General features: G+C 55.5%; 1 protein-coding gene across 1 annotated transcript; it reads right to left on the minus strand.

Moving 5' to 3' along the window:
- Positions 1 to 1,033: 1,033 nt before the first annotated feature.
- ACE (angiotensin I converting enzyme) lies at positions 1,034 to 18,879 on the minus strand. Its single transcript, XM_064399783.1, has 25 exons — positions 18,631 to 18,879; positions 14,835 to 15,002; positions 13,523 to 13,610; positions 13,150 to 13,293; positions 12,728 to 12,919; positions 12,486 to 12,583; positions 11,794 to 11,966; positions 11,296 to 11,519; positions 9,811 to 9,955; positions 8,688 to 8,786; positions 8,363 to 8,485; positions 7,364 to 7,575; positions 6,736 to 6,872; positions 6,294 to 6,452; positions 5,793 to 5,880; positions 5,460 to 5,603; positions 5,053 to 5,244; positions 4,629 to 4,726; positions 4,198 to 4,370; positions 3,512 to 3,735; positions 3,144 to 3,288; positions 2,841 to 2,939; positions 2,321 to 2,443; positions 1,591 to 1,778; positions 1,034 to 1,338 (listed from the first exon to the last, which is right to left on the minus strand). The coding sequence occupies exons 1-25, from the start codon at positions 18,838 to 18,840 to the stop codon at positions 1,151 to 1,153; spliced, it is 3,834 nt and encodes a 1,277-aa protein (XP_064255853.1). The 5' UTR covers positions 18,841 to 18,879; the 3' UTR covers positions 1,034 to 1,150.
- Positions 18,880 to 20,697: the final 1,818 nt, after the last annotated feature.

Consider the following 20,697-nt stretch of genomic DNA (forward strand, 5'->3'; position numbering starts at 1 on the left):
CTGCTCCTCTGCCAGGTGCAACAAGCCGCTCCCAAGCCTCGGCTTCCCAACTGAGGCATGACCGAGGGCAGAGGCCACGGGATGGGATGGGGACGGGTGGATCAGCCACATCCCCTCATTTCCCCTGCTGCTTCGGGCTGCAGCAGATCACAGCTCTTTAAGGCTGCAATAATCCCCGGCCTGGGATTAGTTTTGCACCTAATCACTGCAGAACAAATACGAAGTTTTATTTACAGAAGCAGAAGAAAGACGGGGAGGATGGCGGGGGGGACGGGTGGGCCTCAAAGCAGGGCTGATCCCTAGATAATCAGGAGCTGGAGGGCAGGAGGCGATCGCTGGCCTTGGAACCCCCTCCCCGGCTCTTTATGTAAGTGTGGCACTGGTGCTGGGGTCACAGCAGCCGTGAGCTCCAGCCTGGTGACCCCCCAGCCCTTTCAACAGTTCATGTCTGGACTTTGGGGATTCCTGATCCAGCCCCTCCCTTAGGCAGAGCTGTCAGCTCTGATGGCAGCCATGATCCAGGGGAGGATGGAGAAGCTGCAAAGGGATGCTGATCTTTCAGATGGTGAGGGGACAAGCTGATATGTTGCCCCAAAGCCAGACTGGTCCCCAGGGACTTGTGTTTGCACTGGGTTGAGGTGGCAGCTCTCCTGCTCTCCTTGTTCCACTGAGCCCCCAGCCCACGTGCAAGAAGAAGCTGAGCTGCTGCTCGAAGGGGGACAAGACACAGGTTTATTTTTCATCCATGCAAGCAAACAGCCTGGTAGCAGGCAAACCAGGATGTGCTCCATCCCTCCCCAAACTGCCCTCTGTCACTCAGGTCTCTGTGGCTTTGCCCACAGGTCAGATTTGGCTGGTGGGTGAGCAGGCTGGGCCAGCTCCAGCCCTGGGCACAGGGGCAGCTTGTGACGGCTCCGTGCCTGCCGGAGCCTGAACTTCTCTTTCCCCTGATTCAGACATTGACAAATAAATAGCTCTTCTCTGCTCTGGCTCTTGCATAGTGGAAAGGAATGTCTGACCTGATAGGAGAGAGTAATCCTGGGTTGTGGAAACCCATGGCTTCCTTGGCAAGTGTGCCCGTGGCATGGCTGCCAGCCTGGCCAAGTGCCCATGCTTGCACCCTGTCTGTGTTGCCCTGCTGGTGGCTGCCTTATTTCAGTTCCATTTCTGAGATGGATTTGAAGGACTTTCTCCTGACTGAGAAGAACTTGACGCCAAAGAAGATGGTGGTGATCAGGAAGATGAGTGCCAGGGCGAGCAGGACCCAGCCCCCAGCTGTGGCTTGACTTTTGGTCAGGGACATTCCCAGGAAATCAGTTTTGCTGGAGTCATCTTGGGCTGGAAAAGAGAGAAATGAGAGACATGGTTGTTGCCAGGGGCTCTGGGCCGTGGTATGTTGGACCACCTTTGCTGGTCTCTTGGATGCCCTTTGGCCTCAGCTCCACGAGGAATCAAGGAGAAGTACCCAAACACCCTGAGGTTTTTGGGATGGCCAAGCAGCACCAAGAGAGCTCCATTTCATTCTGACCCAGGTGAGGGCTGAGCCCTGGCCAGTCACGGCCCTGCTGTGCTTGGCTGAGCCCTGCATACCTGTGTAAGGAGTCCAGCTGTACTCGGGCCAGCCCAGGACCTCCCCGTTCTTCTGGTTCTCTTTCTCCAGCCACGTCATGAGTGGCTCGAAGTAGCTCATCAGGGCCTCTGCTGACATGTTGGGCTGCCCTGTGATGAGCTGCATGGCTTCGGGCCATGGCTTGCTGAAACCCAGCTTCAGGGCATCCCTGTGGCAGGAGAAATCAGCTCCAGTTTGTTCCCCGTCACCCTCTTGGCTGCCAGCCCCTCCCTTTCCCTTGGAGTTATTGGTATCAGCATCCCTGGGTAGTCTGAACACCCAAAACCATAGGGCTGCCAGTCTGGAGCACAGGGAAGGACATTAATCTGAGGGGGAAGAGGGATTTACAGGGATTAAAAACCTCCAGTGAATCCAGCCTGGTGCAGAGCAGTCCCTGGGTGAAAGAGTTAATTTTGCAGGTGCTTTTCTGGAGGCAAGGGGGTTGTTTTCCCTAAGGAACTGGGGGCTGGGAGGAGGAGGAGGAGGAGGAGGAGGAGGAGGAGGAGGAGGGAGCCTTCCCTCTGCCAAGGGCCTAGCTACCATCTAGTGGCTGCTTTTGCAATCACAGCCCCAGTGCCCAGCCCAGGGTGTCTGCCCCAGGTATGGGATGGCAGGGATGCCCAGGGGCTGTGTTGCCTCCTGTCCTGCTGGGCTGGCTTTAAGGTGTTTGGGGATATTGATGCCTTGGCTTTACCCTGCCCACACACCTACCCCAAGATCTTCCCGGCCTCCTTGGACTGGTAGATGTCACAGGTGTGCAGGGGACCCTTGTGCCCAGCTGCGTTACAGAGTGCCTGGTGGAACTGGAACTGGATCACAAAGCTGACAAAGTACCTGGTGGAGAGAGATGAAGAGATGGGAATGGAGCCTGCTTGTGCCTGTGCAAGGGAGGATGTGGCTCCCCTCCTTCTCTGGCTGCACCCTCCCAGTCTGGAGGAGCATCACTGGCTTTGGAGCTGCACCTCCAGCTCAGCCCAGTGTGCTGAGGCCATTTCTCCCAAAATGTGTTTTATGTTTGTTGGAGTGGATGAGCTCATCTTCCTTCAATAGGGAGAAATTCCCCTAAATCCAGACATCTCATCTGAAGCTCTCTCAGGGTCTCTGGAGCTGCCCAGCCCAGGCAGGATGGTACCACCAGCCATGGAAAAAGGTGTTATTGCTGGCATCTGACCTGGGGATCCTGCTTCTATGTCCAAGTGATGTCCCTCGTGCCCCAGCCCTGCTGGCTCACCTAATGTAAGGGACGTTGGCAGGAATGTGAAACTTTGCCCCGGGGTCAAAGTCATCCTCAGACCTCAGTGCTGGTGGGCACAAGCCCTGGTACTTCATCCTGTGTGAGAGAGGGAGAGTCAGACCAGCCTGGGGAGGAGGAGATGGGGCAAAGTGGCAAGGAACACAGTGGGGTGTGAGGACAGAGGGAGGGGTTGTGTATCTCATCATTCCCTTTGCAGTCAGCTGGACCACAAGGAGAAAACACCCAGTGGGATGACAGCCAAGGCCCTTGCCCCAGCCAGGGGTCTGAATTCAATCCTACCTGAGGTTCCACCACTCCTTGTTGTACTCATCCTCCTTGATCCTCCCATCAAACACCTTCCAGCGCCACTGGTCCATGAGGTACCCGAAGGGCAGGAAGGCAATTTTGTCCAGGGCGATGCTCATCAGGTAGTTAATATCACTTTCTGCCCGGGGCATGAAGATGTGAGCAAGACAGTGCTGTATCCACCTCTCCTCCCTCTGTGGGTCATTCTGCCCCAGAACTGGGTGTCCCCAACAAGTCCTGTCCCCTCCATGCATGCAAAGCCACCATGCATGTCCCTGAGCCCTTCAACCTCACCCAGCCCCTCCTGACCATCTCCATTTCCAGCTGTTCCCATCAGCATCTCCACATTTGTTGGAGCTCACCTTCGTTTTCCATGACTTGGTCCAGCAGATTGATGCTGTGGAGGTGTTTGGGGGTGGAGACAGACAAGGCCATGACATCCCCAACGGCCTCGTGGAAGCCAGGGTTGGCCCCGTCACGGAAGGAGATGGGCTGGTCCTTGTACTGCAGGAAGTACTGGACGTGGCCCATCTCGTGGTGCACGGTGATGAGGTCGTCCATGTTCACCACGGTGCACTGCTTGATCCTGGGCCAAGACACAGGGGTTGGGGATGAAGGGAGGGCAGTGGTGGCATGAAAACCTCCAGGAACTATCACACCCCCTTGAGATATTTTTCCTTTCTATGTAGCCCCTCCCCACATCTGATGCCAGGCTGGGCTGGTCTTACTCCACTGGGTTGGTCTCTTCCTCCTCCTGCACCTCCTGCTGACCCTGCTCATTCCCTGTCCCTGCTCATCAGCTTTTCCATTCTCCAGGACAGGGCAGGGCAGGCATGGATTGCCTCCATCCACCCCTCCATCCCCCTCCATCCACCATGGGGACTCCTACCAACATCTTGGTTTCCAAGAGAAGTGCCATTGTTGGGGTGCCACAGCCACAGAGCAAGATGCACTGTGGTGCCATCAGCCCACATGCCTTTATTCTACCAAGACTCTTTCTGCCCCAGCACCAGGTCAGCAGTGGGCACCACCTGCTCCCCACGGGCACCTGAAGTCCTTGCGGTTGTAGAAATCCCAGGCTGAGGCATGACACACCACCTCCCGCCCGTCCGACGGCTTCTCGATCATGGACTTGTCCCAGAACTCCTGGGGCATGGGGATGAGGCCCAGAGAGGTGAAGAAACGGTCTGACTCTTCAAACATCTTCTTGGGTGTCCAGCCCTGGGGAAAGAGCAGAGACCTGGTGAGGGGATGCTGGGGAAGGATGGGAGGACAGGGACAACCTTGTTCTGGGCAGGGGAATCTCCTGGGATCAGCTAGACCTGGATCCAGGTCTTGGCATGTAGAGGTAGGGAGAATACAGATGAGGCGTGGATTTTTTTGGCAACGTTAGATCATTTGGCAGCAGGGGTGGTGGCAACTGCCAAAAGTTGCTGGGTCCCAAGGAACTTCCCCAGAGCAGTCTGGAAAAGCACTGACCTGTTTTTTCATGGCCGGGGTGGCATCCACCTTGGTGGCATCTGGGAAAGGTATCACCAGGTCGAAAATGTTGGACCATGACTGAGCCCACATGTTGCCTGGGAAGCGCAGAAGGATGATGCATGTCAGGAGGGAGACAGGGAGAGGAGAGCAACCAGTTTCTCCTTCCTCCTGCACAGGTGGATCACCCTGCCTGGTCCCTGCCCTGTCTGCATAAGGGCAGTGTGGGCAGGAGCCCATCCATGCAAGAGAAGTCAAATCATGCTGAGTGTGCTGCCCTTCCCTGGGGTAGATTTGCCTCTACAGACCCATCCCAGGGGACCTTTTCCCTTCAGCCAGAGGTGAACAGAGACCAGTCTTAACTCCTGGCATGGCACAGAGACAGCCACATGTGTATCAGTGTGTACTCAAGCAGAGCCCTTACCTAGCAGATGGGCAGGGATGGGACCCTTCAGGTTTATGTGCTCTGCACCATACTTTTTGTAGAGGGCTCGGCGTACATAAGCATGGAGGTTGAGGTAGAGGGGCTGCAGCTGCAGGTAAAGCCTCTCCAGATCTTCCTCGAAGGTGGGTGTCTCATACAGGGATCTCCAGTAGGCCCCATTGTCTGTGTAGCCTGTGGCAGGATAAGAGCAGAAGCTGTCACACTCTGTCCTTCTTGGGCAAGACTCTGTCTTGCTGTTCAGACACGCCAAGAGTGAGAGTAGATCTCCTGGGAGTTAGTGAGACCTCCACACCCTTGGGATTTTTACCCCAGTTGGATGAAGAGCCCAATCCTCTGCCCCCAGGGGGTTAGGGCCATGGTGGGCTCTAGGGGAGCAGGGCACTGACCATTGAGCGTGGCTGCCTTGTTGCTCAGCTCCACATATCGCTTGTAGTTGTTCCTCATCTTCTTCCCAGAAGCATCCCGCCAGCCCTTCCAGGCAAAGAGGAGCTCGTCATAGTCCCGAGAGGTGGCCATGATGTCTGTGAGGTCTGAGAGACAGCAACGAAGCTGCTGTGATGCTGCTGGATGGGCAGCAATGGTTCTATACCGTGTTGCTCAGGGCCCATCACAGAGAAGGTGAAAGAACCCTTCATGGCCTTTCTTCATGCTCCCACTAAAAAAATCCCTCCCTTCTGGGCCAGTGCCAATGCTCCAGAGGACACCCTGCAAGACCTTACCAGGATCCAGTGGGTGACAGGTTTTGTTCTCTCTGCAGACCTTGGCCACGCTGTATGTGGTCTCCATATCTGAGAGGAGGGTGTTATACTGCAAAGGAAATCAGAGTGTGTAAAGTGGTTATCCTAGCTCCTGATATTGGAGGACATTGGAGGATGTCCCAGCCCATTGTGGTTTTCGGGTGTTTTACTCTGGTCCCTTCCAAGATCAAGTGTGACCCCAACAGAGGCAACAGAGTCAATCCAAGAGGGTCTGGGGCCCACAAGCAATGTGCTATTGTCACCCAAACATCCAGGCCCCACTGCAGCCTGGAACAGGCAACCTTTGGGTGGGAAACTGAAGACAAGGATTTTGGCTTTGTGTAGAAAGTAACAAGCTATCACCATTTTCAAGGCAGACGGTGGCTGCCCAGTGGCATTTCTTAAATTTTGAGAGAAACTTTTGTCTTCACACAAGGTGATGGCAAGGGACACCCTCTCTTGCTCTGTCCCCCTGCCACTCACCTCCTTCAGCTCGTTCTCAGGTAAGGCTGCCCTCTCAATGACACTCAGCTTCTTGAGGATGCGGGTGACACTTTCGTCCTGGAAGTCGGAGGTGTCAAACTGCCTGGCCCTCATGCCATAATCCAGGGTGTGCTTGGACATGGCCAAGTTCTTCTCCAGCTACAATGACAGAAGAAGAGTTACTATGGGGAGAAGACACAGGCCACTGCTAGAAACACCAGGCATCTCATGACTGCCACCCTCCCCACAGCTGCCTTTGAGGGTTTCTTGTTGGATGATGAGGGTTTTCAAGGAAAAGGCTCCTCCTGGGTGAGAAGGTTATTTCTTTACGAGGGGCAGAGGCTGCCCTGGTGTTCAGAGCTTCTGTGAAACGTGCCCTGGGTACCACCTGCCTTCCCAGGCTGTTGGCTCTCCCTGCACAGCCCCAGGGTCGTTCCCATACCATGATCTCCTTGTTGTGGTCAGTGATGTTGGTGTTGTAGGCCCAGGATGCCTCGGTGTAGGCATTCCACACTTCCTCAGCTGTGCTGTTGTACTCGGACAAGAACTCTTTAGCTTGTGCCTCATCTGCTATTTTGTCTAGAGGAGGAAATAAATGGGGGAAGAGAAGAGAAAGGTCAGGGTGGTTGCAAGAGCACTATCCCATGGAGAAGTCATAATTAAGCTTTTTCCAGATCTGCAGGTCCATTGAAGGATGCCACGACTTGGGAGCAGGCTGAGCTAAGAAATGGGGGAAGAGGTGCCCAGCTGGCATGTCCTATTGGACAGATGATGGGTTGACAGGACAAGCTGCATGCCCTAGACTCTCCCACATAAGCACAAAGGATACAACTAAGAAGAGAAACTCTTCACATCATGACTGATGGCATCACTATGCAGCTTCAGACAGTGGCACTTGCCTCCTGGGAAGCAACACCCCGTGGCACTTCATGGAGCTGGCTATTTCTCTTTCCTGGTATAGGGACAACCCCACCCACAGCAGAGACCTTCTTCTGCTTCTGCCTGTGGATTAATGATGTCCCTTGGGGGACCTCTTCCTGACGTTCCCCAAACCTGGGGTAGAGCCTTACCAATGCCTTCAGGGTAGCCTTCAGGGACAGGGGGACGCCAGTCAAACTCAGGCCAGCCCAGCACCTCATTGGTCTTGTTGTTCTGCTCCTGAAGCCACTTGGTGACAGGGCTGAAATACTCCAGAAGGGGTTCAGCATCCATCTGAGCCGTGCCAGTGAGATTCAAGAGGATATCCTGCCACGACCTCGAGGACCCAGCTTTCAACACTTCCCTGCGAAGGAGCAGGACAGCAAGAGCCAGCATGAGGCCAGAGGATGGGAGAGAAGCAGTGATAATATCTCAGCATCTTAAGGGCTGAAAATGCTGTTCTAGAGTGGGACATGAACCTGGGAACTGCCCTGGAAGCCACCACTGTCCTGCATGTGGGAACTGAGGACTCTCTGCCACACACTCATGCATTTAACACCCAGGGAATCAACAGGAGCCAACTGTGCTTTAGTGACCTCTTGTCTGGGTGGGAGCTCATGGCTGGGACAATAGCAATACTCTGGTGAGGACCACTCACCCCACCCCAGTGCTTCCACGTATTTCCATCCATCCATCCATCCATCTGCAAAGCTATTTCTCCAGTTCACTTTTCCTTCCTTCCTTCCTTCCTTCCTTCCTTCCTTCCTTCCTTCCTTCCTTCCTTCCTTCCTTCCTTCCTTCCTTCCTTCCTTCCTTCCTTCCTTCCTTCCTTCCTTCCTTCCTTCCTTCCTTCCTTCCTTCCTTCCTTCCTTCCTTCCTTCCTTCCTTCCTTCCTTCCTTCCTTCCTTCCTTCCTTCCTTCCTTCCTTCCTTCCTTCCTTCCTTCCTTCCTTCCTTCCTTCCTTCCTTCCTTCCTTCCTTCCTTCCTTCCTTCCTTCCTTCCTTCCTTCCTTCCTTCCTTCCTTCCTTCCTTCCTTCCTTCCTTCCTTCCTTCCTTCCTTCCTTCCTTCCTTCCTTCCTTCCTTCGCACACCATCAGCTTCCATGCACACATCTGCCCATGGCGATTTTCCTGACCCTCCTCTGTCCCCACCTGAGTTTGGCTCCAGCTTCTTTGGACCTGTAGATGTCACAGGTGTGCAGGGAACCGGTGTGGTTGGCTGCCTGGCACAGCGCCTTGTGAAACTGGAACTGGAGGACGAAGCTCACAAAGTACCTGCCAAGGAAGCCCATGATGGTCAGAACTGGGGACAAGGGGAAGCAGACAAGTCCAAGAGCTCAACCCCACTATTTGTGGTCCCAAATGTTGTGAGATCTCTGTCTTGAGCAGGAACAGCACACAACAGTCCCTGCCCACAGAGGTGATCCCCCACCCACTGCATCCCAAATCTTGGTTCCCTTGCCAACACTTCCCCTACCTGATGTAAGGAGTGTTCCCTGGGATGTGGTACTTTGCTCCAGGGTCAAAGTTGCTCTCATTCCTTGAAATCGGAGCACAGATGCCCTGGTATTTGGTTCTGTGGACAACACAAGCATGGGAATAATAAAGGGTCAGAAGAATCTAGTCAAAGAATGGGAAGGCTTGGCACAGTGCTGAAGAAATCGGAGCATGATTCCATGTATATCCATCCATCCATCCATCCATCCATCCATCCATCCATCATCCATCCATCCATCCATCATCCATCCATCATCCATCCATCATCCATCATCCATCCATCCATCCATCCATCATCCATCCATCCATCCATCCATCATCCATCCATCCATCCATCCATCCATCCATCCATCATCCATCCATCATCCATCCATCCATCCATCCATCCATCCATCCATCATCCATCCATCCATCATCCATCCATCCATCCATCCATCCATCCATCCATCCATCCATCATCCATCCATCATCCATCCATCCATCCATCATCCATCCATCATCCATCCATCCATCCATCCATCATCCATCCATCATCCATCCATCCATCATCCATCCATCCATCCATCCATCCATCCATCCATCCATCCATCATCCATCCATCATCCATCCATCATCCATCCATCCATCATCCATCCATCATCCATCCATCATCCATCCATCCATCCATCCATCCACCTATCCATCCATCCATCCATCCATCCATCCATCCATCCATCCATCATCCATCCATCCATCCATCCATCCATCCATCCATCCATCCATCCATCATTCATCCATCATCCATCCATCCATCATCCATCCATCCATGGATTCCATCCATCCATCCATCATCCATCCATCCATCATCCATCCATCCATCATCCATCCATCCATCCATCCATCCATCATCCATCCATCATCCATCCATCCATCCATCCATCCATCCATCCATCCATCCATCCATCCATCATCTATCCTTCCATCCTACCCACCCACACATCTATCCATTGTTCTCCCACCATTTCCATGGCTACTTTCACGCTTTTTCTTTCCTCTTTCCTGCCTCCCTTCCTTGCACGTGCCCAGCTTCCAACACACATCCAGCCTTGGGGAGTGTGCCCTACCTCAGGTACCACCAGTCGTGGTTGTAGCGGCTTGGCGGCGTGCGGCCGCTGAACACGTTCCAGCGCCACTGGTCGATGAGGTAGCCAAAGGGCAGGAAGGCAATCTTCTCCAGGGCCATCTTCAGCAGGTAGTTGATATTGCTCTCTGCACGAAACAGAGCCTGAACCAGGCTGGAAAGGATTCTGCATAGACAGCACTACAGGCACCAGGATTTTAGTGGGCAAGAGGGTGGGCAGGTCTGGATGAGAAATGGGGACAGCATCTCAACATCTAACCTTGCTCCTAGAGAAGGCTGTGTAGGACACAGGAGGTTTCTATAGATACTACCTGGGGCAACGTGCCTTTTACTGAGTGGGGACAATGAGAGCCACAAGTGTGGTGTCCCCTTGACTTTAGCTCAGTTTAAAGGTCTTTGGTGAGTGTAGCTCTTCACACTTCCACCCTGGGGCCTCCGGGTGAGAGGGTTTGGGGAGTTTGTTCTGCAGTCACACCACTGCAAAGACTCTGATGGTTTAGACCCAGAACCAGAGTCAACTCTAGGACAGTCACCACCGTATCATGAGGAGCACAGGGGATGGTGACAGCTCCTTTCCCTCTCAAGGAAACCCAGGGAAGGAAGTTTGGAGAAAGACCTGCTGGAGACCCAGCTGAAGCTGTGGGGTCAGAGAAGGGTTGGCAGCACTGCCCTGAGGGGCTCTTGGCTGTCATCACCATGGCAGCCTGGCTGCCAAGGGCTGGCAAGTCGGGCAGCAATGGCTTGAGGCAGAGACCATCTGCTTCGCTGTGTTTATGCAGCACTGGCCCGATGCTCTTGGCTGCTGTGCTGCCTTTCTTGTCATAAAACGTATTTAATGACACGGCAGGAGGATCCCAGGACTGTCCCTCCTCCGCCAAGCAGCGCCCGGGGCAGGTCTGGGAGTGCTCAATTTCTTTTGCCACCATCTGCTTTGATGTGTCAGCTGAGGGATGTCGGGTAGGAGGATGAGGCTCTTGATGAGCTGGGCAGTGCCTGCAGCGAGAAGTCCTGCCCTGCTGTGCTGGCTGGCAGCTGGACATGTCACCTGCTCTCGTGACTGTGCACGTGCATGCTTGGTGCCACCTCCAAGAGCCACACCAGCAGCTCCAGTGGTGGATGCTTCTTGGGGAGGGAGGGAGGGAGGAATGCTAGAAAGGTCAAAGCCAATCAAGCACAAAAAATGTTGTTTTCCAGTCTGGGCTCTGTTGGTGAAGGGAAAGGCACAGACAAGCTCTGGAGAGCATCACTCCTGCCTCAGGGGTGAAGAGGATGGAGCCAAAAGGGCTCTACATGGACCCGTGGAGACAAGAGGGGGTTGTGCATGGACCCATGGAGATGAGAAGGGGTTGTGGTAGCTCTGAGCTCTGCATTGCCAGACTGCAACCCACCCTGGCATGTCTCAAACCCTTCCCAGTGCCACAGGCGGTGCCAGAGCCCTGCAGGTCACCCAGCTCCAAAGGTGCCATACCTTCATCCTCAGTAGCATCGCTGAGGAGGCCGATTTTCTTGAGGTGGCTGGGGGTGGACACAGACAGGGACAGGACATCACCGATGGCCTCATGGAAGCCAGGGTTGGCCCCGCTGCGGAAGGACACGGGCAGGTCCTTGTACTGCAGGTAGTACTGGATGTGGCCCATCTCGTGGTGCACGGTGAACAGCTGCTCCATGGTCACCGACGTGCACTGCTTGATCCTGCCATGTGGAAACAGCATTCCCTGAGCTGAGTGAGGGGCCCCAGCTGCCAGGGCACCCCCTTGATGGGAGGGACTCCCCACAGCCTCAGAGAGGGTGGCAACACCCCACAGGGCAAGGGAAAGTGGAGGGGAAGGCAGGGCAGCATTGCCACTGCAGACAGTGCCACATTGGGCTGCATGGCCAGGCTGGGGGCACCCAAAAGGGTGATCACCAACGGGGACAGGAGAGGGTCTTGCCCCGTAGCCCTGGGTCCCTGCATGCCCCCACAGACCTGAAGTCCTTGCGGTTGTAGAAGTCCCAGGCCGAGGCGTGACACACCACCTCCCGCCCGTCCGTCGGCTTCTCCAGCATGGACTCCTTCCAGAATTCAGGGGGCATCTCCAGAAGCCCCAGGGAGGTGAAGAACTCCTCCGAGACCCGGAACATGTGAGTGGCATTCCAGCCCTGTGGGCAGCAGGCAATGGGTTAGGGCTGAAGAAGGGGCTGCCTGTGCCCTGGGCATTGCCTCCAATGCTCCAGGACCGAGGGAAGGAGGTGAGTTGCTCCCAGGGACTGAGGTCCTGCCCCTCTCTCTGTGATGGGGAGGCCCAGCCCCAGAACTGGTGTGAACATCTCTAAAAAGCACCATGCAATGGTGCTGGAGCTCAGCAGGGGCAGGAGAAGGGAGCAGGACTCATACCCAAGAAGGACTTGGAGCTGTGTGATGGTGTGAATGCAGCAATGCAGCCCCAGCCTGGGAACTGGCAGTAGCCCCAGTGCATTGCCCACTTTTGTCCACCTGCTGCCTCTTTGGTCATTGCCAGATATGAAGCAAGATAATTTCTTTGTCCCTTCCCCTCCCAGACATGGATTTTCTGCTGTCCCCTATACAACTATGAGAAATTACTCCCATGGGGTCAGTGTCATGGGCCAGCCTTGGCAACACCTCTTGCTTTTTCTCCAGTGAGTCCCTCAGCTCATCACCTGCTCCACCATGGTGCTCGTGACATCAAGGTTGGGCTTCTCAGGGTAGGGGATCATCAGGTCATAGATGTTGTTCCACTGCTGAGCCCACATGTTCCCTGAAAAGAGAAAACAGCTGGAGTAGAGTTGGTGGAAGGTCAGAAGAGAAACACAGTGATAACTGGGGACTCTCTGGCCTCGTATGTGCCCCTCTGACCCCACCAGCACCTCTGAGCACAGGCTGGGGGAGTCTCATCTCTTACCCAGGAGGTGAGCAGGGATGGGACCCTTCAGGTTGATGTATTTGGGGCCGTAGCGGTCGTACAGCTTCCTCCGGACGAAGGCGTGCAGGTTGAGGTAGAGTGGCTCCAGCTGGTTGTAGATGTGCTCCAGGTCCTTCTCAAAGGAGTCTGAGTCGTACCAGGAGCGCCAGTAGCTGCCTGTGTCCTCGAATCCTGCCAGGGATACAGGGAAAACCTCTGTCTCCAGCCCCAAAGGCTGCCCCCACTACCCACCCCCTAAAGGCAGGACCAGGGACTAGCAGCAGGATTTTTCCCCCCATCCCTAGAATGTTGGTACTTGGGAGATAGAAGTTGGATGCCTGGCTGCATGTGGGGTGGGGAGAGCAGTAGGACACCCCATTTCCACCCCCTGGTCCCTGGCTGGGGATCCCCTTGGTCTGTACCATCCTGCAGGTAGGCGTCGTTGCTCAGCTGCACGAACTCCTGGTACTTGGGGCGCAGCGGGTTCCCCGCGGCGTTGTGCCACCCCTCCCAGGCAAACAGCAGCTTCTTGTAGCTGCGGGAGGTGGCCATGATGTCCGAGAGGTCTGGCACAGAGGGGACAAGTAGAACATAAGAAAGGAGCTGGAGGGGGAGGCACGTGCCACAGCTCTGCAGAGGTGCCACCAGAGCCAAGTGCCCATTCTCACACCAGGACAGTCCTGATGAAGGAGTGGCACATGCCAACCCCAACCCACCAAGGATGTGGGGAGCAGGACAAAGTCCTGGCCATGGGGTGCTCAGCAGCTGGCAGGATCAAGGGGACAGGGAGCATACCTGGCTCCAGGTCCCAGCAGGTGCCATTGGGCAGGCACACCTTGGCCGTGGAGTAGATTTTGTCCATGTCGCTCAGGATGGTGTTGTACTGCAGGAAAGGAACAGAGTGCTGAGAGGAAAGGGGCTGCCAGGGGACAGGAACAGCCCTGCAGGATCTACAGGCTTCCCAGCTCTGGAGTGTGTGTGTCCAGAAGGATGTGGTGAAGGATTGGTGTGTTTATGCAGCACGTTTTTGGTGAGATAAGTGTGTTATCACTCAGGGTTTTGGCATGGTGGGAGCAGGGAGGCTCTTTGGGACAGACAATCCCTGCACAGCCATGCTCCAGAGAGGGGCTGTTTATAAAGATGTTTGTCAGCAGGGCCGTGGCACAGGCTGTTTATCTAAATGAGTTTAAAAAAATAGGAGAAGAAAAGCAGGAGGATGAGGGGGATTTATTTCTGTGAACTGCAACAACAGCAAACAATAGCAACAGGAGGTTTCCTGGAACATGCCTAGGAAGCCCATTCCCAGGGAAGGAAATTCCTCTGCTCTGTCCCTCTCTCCACTCTGCTCCATCTGTGCAGAGGGGATGGAGATGGGGACAATGGTGGCTGTGGGCTAGAGCTGCCCAGGGACGGGTGAGGCATGACTGATGTGCAGGGAGGAGACACGATGCTGTCTGCTGTCTGCAAGGAGGCAGGGATGGGTTTCCTGGAAGGAACCGGGGCCGACAGTTCTCAGGAAGGGATTGCATCATGGGCCTTGGGAATGGCTGTCAGGAGCTGTGGGTCAGGATGGAAGGGCCTGTCCTGCTCTCATGTGGAGCACAGTGGCTGCCAGCTTCAGCCTGGGCAATGTTTTCATGCACGGAAATCAAAATTCAGGTAAGCTGCCCTGAAAGCTCAGGACTGTGATGGGGAAGGCTCAGGATGTCCTGATGTCCCTGGCATGGAGCTGTGCCACCAAGGCACAGCAGTCCTTGTCTTATGGGGAGCCCAGCAGCCAGGTGGCTGCATCAGCCCTTCTTTTCAGTGGGCTGCACACCTGGCTGATCTCCAGGTGATGCCCAAGACTGCTCTGTGTAAGCAGGAAATCTCCAGTTCCTGCTGGGACAGCTCCAAGATAAGGTTAGGGCTGGCTAATAGGGCCAGAAGGCACCCCACATCCCCTGGAGACAGCACCCCATCTCCTCCTCAATCACTGTGCAGAGGCCAGTGACACCCTCCAAAATGCAACACACCAGCAGTGGAGTCTGGACGCTTGTGAGAAATCCCTCTAAGGCATTCCACAGCACCCCAGCCTTGCCCAGGGCTCCACTGCCACCTTGCCTACCCGCTCTCTCTTCTCCAGGGGCAGGTTGGAGGGTCCCAAGGTCTGGATTGATCCAATGATTTTCCTCAGCTGGGGGTCACTGAAGTTATTCCACCTGTCTCCATAGAGTTCCTTGGCTTTCTTCCCCCACAGCTCTGTGAAGTTCTGCTCCTTCAGTGATGCCGTGACCTGCAGGGTGAGAGGGGACATGGGGGCTCAGGACCAGCCCTGGGACATGCCACCACCCAGGTATGCTTTGGGGGCCAGGGGCAAAATCATGAGGGTGTGTGGAAGTCAGAGGTGACAGGACACGGGGTGCCAGCAGGGCTGTCCCCACTCCCTAGCACCCAAGGATGGAGACAGCAGCTTCCATCTGGCCCTGCAGTGTCTGCAGCCCCTGTGGAGCTCTCCATGAGCACCTGCACACTGTGGGGGTGTTTAGGAGGGAGCTCCAGGTCTCCTGTGGGATGGGAATGGTGGGATTGGCTGTCCAGGCCAGGCAGTCAGGCTGTCTGGGTGCTCCTGGGCTGGCTTTGACATCTGCTGGACCCTGGTTTTGGAAGCAGCTCTGAGGTCTGGCTTAATTTTATTTCCATTCCTGCTGTTCCTCACTTTCACAGAAGCCCAAAAGATAACTACAAAAGTGCCACATCCACCTTTCTCCTTCCTCTATGTCTGTACACTTCTCTTTCTATACTTTTCTCAGCTGGCTGTCTGCACTCTCTGACCTGTAAATGCCACATCTGGTGTTCACCCGTTTGCTCTGAGTCCCCGATTTTGTCTCTCTGCCACCCAACTCCTGCCAGCCCTGATCTCCCTTCCTGGGCCCACGGGCTGGCAGTAAGCTGCCACCACTGTGGGGTGTTATTTAGGCAGCTGGGGCTGTGGCCCTGGTTTTGGGATGGAGTGCATTGCAGGTGTTTGTATCCCAGCTGTATTTCTGGGAAGCTCCAACCTTTTAAGAGTGTCCTGGCCCGGTGCAGGTGGAGTGAGATGGGGCAGAGTGCCTGGTTGGTGTCCATGTGCTGTCCTGGTGTGATTTATGGAGCTCATTAGCTGTGACTTGTGGCATTTTTTTAGCCTGGCTCCAACACGCCTGGTTTGTTTTATTTTAATCTCCACATTCCCTCAGCAGGCAGCAGGGAAGGAAGGGAGTTGTGGTGTGGCAGAGCTGGAGGCTGCCCGGGGCAGAAACACAGCTGTGTGACACGGGGGGTGGGAATGCCAAAAGTGCCAGGTGCCCCTGGCTACCCTCACTGCTGCCACTGCTCCCCTTGGACATCCCAGTGCCCACAGCATCACTGGCATCAACTGGCTCCAATCCCCCAACATGCCAGCCCCACAGACACCCTGCTCTTGCATCACCCCTCTAAACAGGAGATGCCTTTACCCCTTCCCAGACCCCGTGCAGAGCTGGAGGAGCTGGAGGAAGCAGAGCTCAGCTGTGTTTTGTTTTCTCCTTGAACAGGCACCTGTGTTTGGTCAGGCAAATTGTGCCCTAAACTCTCCTGACAGCTCTGGTGGTGCGAGTTGAGGCCAGTGGTGCTGCCTGAGATCCTCCAGCTGTGGCCATGCCCACCAGTCCTGGCCCTTCACCCCACAGCTGGGATCTCTCCCTGGAGGGGATGCCCCTGTGGGGGGCTCAGAAGCCCCTTGGCACCCAGAGCCTCAAAGCCTCCCCTCCAAAAGCTCCATCCCAGTCCCTCCCTGCTGGGTGCAGAGCTCAGGACGCTGGCACTGCCTTGGCCCAGCATCTGCAGTAGCTCTGCACCCAAACATGAGCAGCCCCCAAGCCCCACTGACAGCCCCTTGCTCAGAATCCCAGCTTGTGAAAGATGGTACATCTATCTGTCTGTCCAGCATCCCTCTGTCCTTCCCTGCCCCTGCTTTTTATCCCCTGCCCCCCATTGTCACAGGGTCCCCTTTTGTGGCAGGCCCCTGGTGGCCTGGCTCAGCCCCTCTTGTGGCGTGGATGTGTGGGGTTTGCCTGGCCCAATGCTCTCCCAGATCCCCCAAATCCAGCCTTTGGGGTCCTGCTGGCCAGCTGTCACTCCTTTAGCAGCCCGTGACTCCCCATCCACCACCCCTCCCTGCTGCCCCACCACGGACTGATCCCAGGGGGTCACATCCCCTCCTCTACCTGGGCTGGCTTAGGAGCCTTGGCATTGCAGGGAGCTCCTGGGCATGATCCTCACACATTTAACAGCACATTAAAGGGGGAAAGCTGGTCTGGAAACACCTGCTGAGAAAAGTCCATGCAAGGTGCTCTCCTGGCCTTAATTATGGACTCAGTGTAGCTGGGATGTTCCTGCTCTGCCCCAAGGTCCCCCAACCCACCACATCTGCAGCTAGAGCTGGGTGCCTGCCCAGACATCACATCAGCTTGACAAAAAAAGGCTGAAGGGGCACCTGGGCCCTCTTGAGTGTCCTGCCAAATTGGCAGTGCCCAGACCTGGCAGTGATCTTTCCCCTCTACAGGAAGATGCATTTCCTTCCTGCACAGGATACACTGTGCTCCCGTCCCCACTTTAAGCCCCCAGCTTAAGTTCTAAGCTCAATAATGGAGCTCTGTGCATTGTGTTTTAAGGCTTACAAACAGGTATTGTATTTGAAATAAGCAAGCATTGTTTTAACCAAAGGTACGTGTGCTTATAGTAGTTGGATAGAACTATTGTCAATATGCTTTGTGTGATTGGTCAAAAAACTTATAAAGTGAGTTGTAACATTAAGTTCTTGATCTGCTGCCTGGGATGCGAACTGCTGGCATCTTCCCATTGTCACAACCATGTAATGAGACTGATGCTGGAAAATAAAATGGTTTGAGACATGTTCCCAGCAGTCCTGTCCCATTTGTGATTTGTACACAGCCCCTGGCTGGCGATAAGGATCTGGAGGGTTCAGGGCTCGGTGTGCCAGCCCCTGTGTGACACTGGGCTGGCCGAACACACCGAGGTCACCTATGGGCTGCACTGCCCCTCGTGCACCTGTGCAATGTGCCCCGAGCTGCAGGCAGTGACTCGTCCACGACCCCGTGCTGGGGCCACTGCAGCTCCCCGAGCACAGCTGGGACTGGGAAACCACTGCAGGCACTGCCACCAGGGCTGGGCTGGGCTGGGCTGGGCTGCAGCTCAGCCCCAGGGCTGCTCCAGCTCCCTGCCCCTCCAAATACAACCCAGACACACACAAACTCCTGGGGGAACACGCACATGCCTGTGGGATGCACACAGCTCTTCCTGCCCTAACCTGGGCTGATGCCTAATTCCCCACAGCCTGGAGTGTCCCCCATCACTGTATTTGTCCCCAGGGGCTGGGGACACAGGGACAAGAGGTGGCAGCCTCAGTCCCGATGCCACCCGGCTGCTTGTGCACTCTGGGCTCCTGGTGTCTGCCCCAAATGGAAACCCTCAGCACTGGCATGTGGTGACACCAGACAGGGGCAGGGACAGGGACAGGACAGGGACAGGGACAGGGACAGGACAGGGACAGGGACAACTGACACCTGGCCCAGTTCTAGGAAGGGGAAAAGCAAAGTGGAAGGTGCTGGGAGGAGGGAATCACCTCTAAAAATAACCTTGACCCTGCTCTGGGACCACAGCTGCCATTCTGGGGCAGAGTCTCCCTGAAAGCCAATTTGGGGCAAAACCCTACAGCTCCAGCACTACAACTCCCAGCCTCGGTTTGCCACCCCGAGGTGCTGAGACAGAAACCCGCAGGGAGGAAGGGAACCACACCAAGTGTCTCCACCGTGAGCCACCCCCGCAGGTCCCCGGTGCTGGGGACACCGCCGCGCTGGCATCGCCCCCGTCCCGCCACCTACCTGCAGAGCGGCATTTTCGGCCGTCAGGTTGGTGCTGTAATTCCAGCTGGCCGAGACGCTGTCGAAGAGGACGAGCTCGGCCGTGCTGTTGTAATCCCTGGCGAAGAGGGTGGCCCCGGCCTCGGTGCGGTTGTGCTCGGGGGGCTCGATGCCCGAGCGGAGGGCAGCGGCGAGGCTCAGCCCCAGCAGCAGCCCCAGCGCCGCGGGCATCGCTGCACCCGGGCTCGCTGCCTCCCGACACGGCTTTGCCTCCGCCGCCGGCTGCTTATAAACCCGGCAGCTTTCGCGCAAACCCTGCCCACCGAGCCTGCCTCCCCTCGCAGATAAGAGCGGAGTGTTCCGCTCGCCCTCCGAGGCTTGCGGGAAGGAGCGGAGAGCGAGCGCTGCCTCCGGGGGCAAAGTCCTTTCGGCTCCTGGCAGGGAAGGCGAAGGGGCTGGGGAGGCAGGGAGGGAAGGAGATGGAGGAGAATGCAGGGAAAGGCAGGAAAAAGAGAAAGGTGGATGGGGTGGGTGAGATGCAGCTCCATCCCTGCAGGGTCCCAGTCCCCTCCTGATTTGGCGCAGGGCGATCCAGCTCGACTGGTCCTTAGTGGAACATCTCCCCTCGCCAGCATCACACCACAGACGCCCCTCGGCAGCATCGCGATCACCTGTAGGGGGGCTGCAAGGGCAAGAACAGGAGGGAAACTGTTCCTGTGGGACGCAGCCAAGGTCTGTCTCACACTGCTTCCTGCCAAAGGAGCCCCTTCCCGACAGAACCTCATTTTCCAGCGAAACAGAGCATTTCTCCTGGCTGTGAAGGAAATCACATCACACCACACCAAGCGTTTTGGACTTGGAGGAATTAGGCTGATGACAAACGAGGAACAAAAAGTTCCTTCAAAATGAAAACCAGACCCGTGTTGGTGGGCTCGATAACTCCTTTGTTTTGCTTTGTTTTCTATCATCAACTAAATCCCTTTTCCCCAGGGCCTGGCCTCAGCCCTGGGAATGATGCCTGGGCTGAACTTAGGCCCTGGGTTGACTGACCTTATGACTCCTTGTTGGAGCAACCACCCCAGAGACACAATAGTGAACACCTGCCAAGAGAGAGCTTTTTTTTATGGGGGGAACAGAGGTAAATCCCTTGACCTTTTGTCCCTGCTGGGAGCTGCAGAGCAGCTGGACAGCATCATGGCCCCTTGGAGTGAGTCAGTGGGGTGACTCCATGGGGACAGGGTGGCCACTCAAGACACATGTCCTCCTGTCAGGCGTGTACAGCCATTAAAAAAATATAAAAGAACTTAGAAGACTGCAACCCTCTGATGTCCATTAAACTTCACGCCAAAAATCACAACTTCACACCCTGTTCTAGCACCCTCCACCTGCACAGGCTGGTGTGGGCACATGAAAATCCTTCATCCCCCTGTCCCCAAGCCCATGGGGGAATCTCCCATGCACCAGCACCACTGTGAGCCTGAACATTGAAGAGCTGGAGGTAGAGTCAGCATCTACCTCCAGCCCCCCTTGCTGACCCCTTTCCCCACCAGCCACAGTTCTCTGGAGAGTCCAGTTTACTGGGAAGTTGGAAAAAAAAAAGGTTGATTTGGGTCCAATTTGGCTGGAGCCCAAGGGCCAGTGAATGGAGATTTCCTGCCCCCCTCCAGCCTCTGTTCCCAGCTGCACCAGGGAGGGGTTTTCCCAGCTCTGGGTCGTGGTGCAGCCTCTGGCACCAGTGGGAGTTTCAGGAGATCAGTGCACAGTCTGTGCAATGTCACTGGTATCCAGAAATCCCAGCATCTGAGTCCTTTTCCAAGGCTGATGTGTCCAGTGATGATCCTTCAGGAGAAGGGTTGTGCTCCATCCTTTCACACAAGAGTGTCTTCCAAGGTTGCTGCTGCTGCTGGACTTTGTGCAGGAGAAAGAGTTCCTTCTAAGGCTGCATCTCCAAGGGTGACCATGGCTCTGTGTCACCCTATATTATAAAACTCCATCTTCATCAGGAAGAAACATATCCCACATGTAGGAGAGCACTGGCAGGTTCTGTGGCTGTTGGTCCAGGAAGGCAGGTGAGATGCCTGCAAGCTC

The sequence above is a fragment of the Passer domesticus genome, chromosome 27, assembly GCF_036417665.1.
Source record: "Passer domesticus isolate bPasDom1 chromosome 27, bPasDom1.hap1, whole genome shotgun sequence".
In the NCBI taxonomy this organism is placed as follows: Eukaryota; Metazoa; Chordata; class Aves; order Passeriformes; family Passeridae; genus Passer; species Passer domesticus.

Coding starts and splice junctions, on each gene's coding strand:
- ACE (XM_064399783.1), bottom strand. CDS start 18,840: ATGCCCGCGGCGCTGGGGCTGCTGCTGGGGCTGAGCCTCGCCGCTGCC. Junction 13,294..13,522: donor CTGCTGGGACCTGGAGCCAG/GTATGCTCCCTG, acceptor CCTCTGTGCCAG/ACCTCTCGGACATCATGGCC. Junction 4,371..4,628: donor CCCCGGCCATGAAAAAACAG/GTCAGTGCTTTT, acceptor CTCTTTCCCCAG/GGCTGGACACCCAAGAAGAT.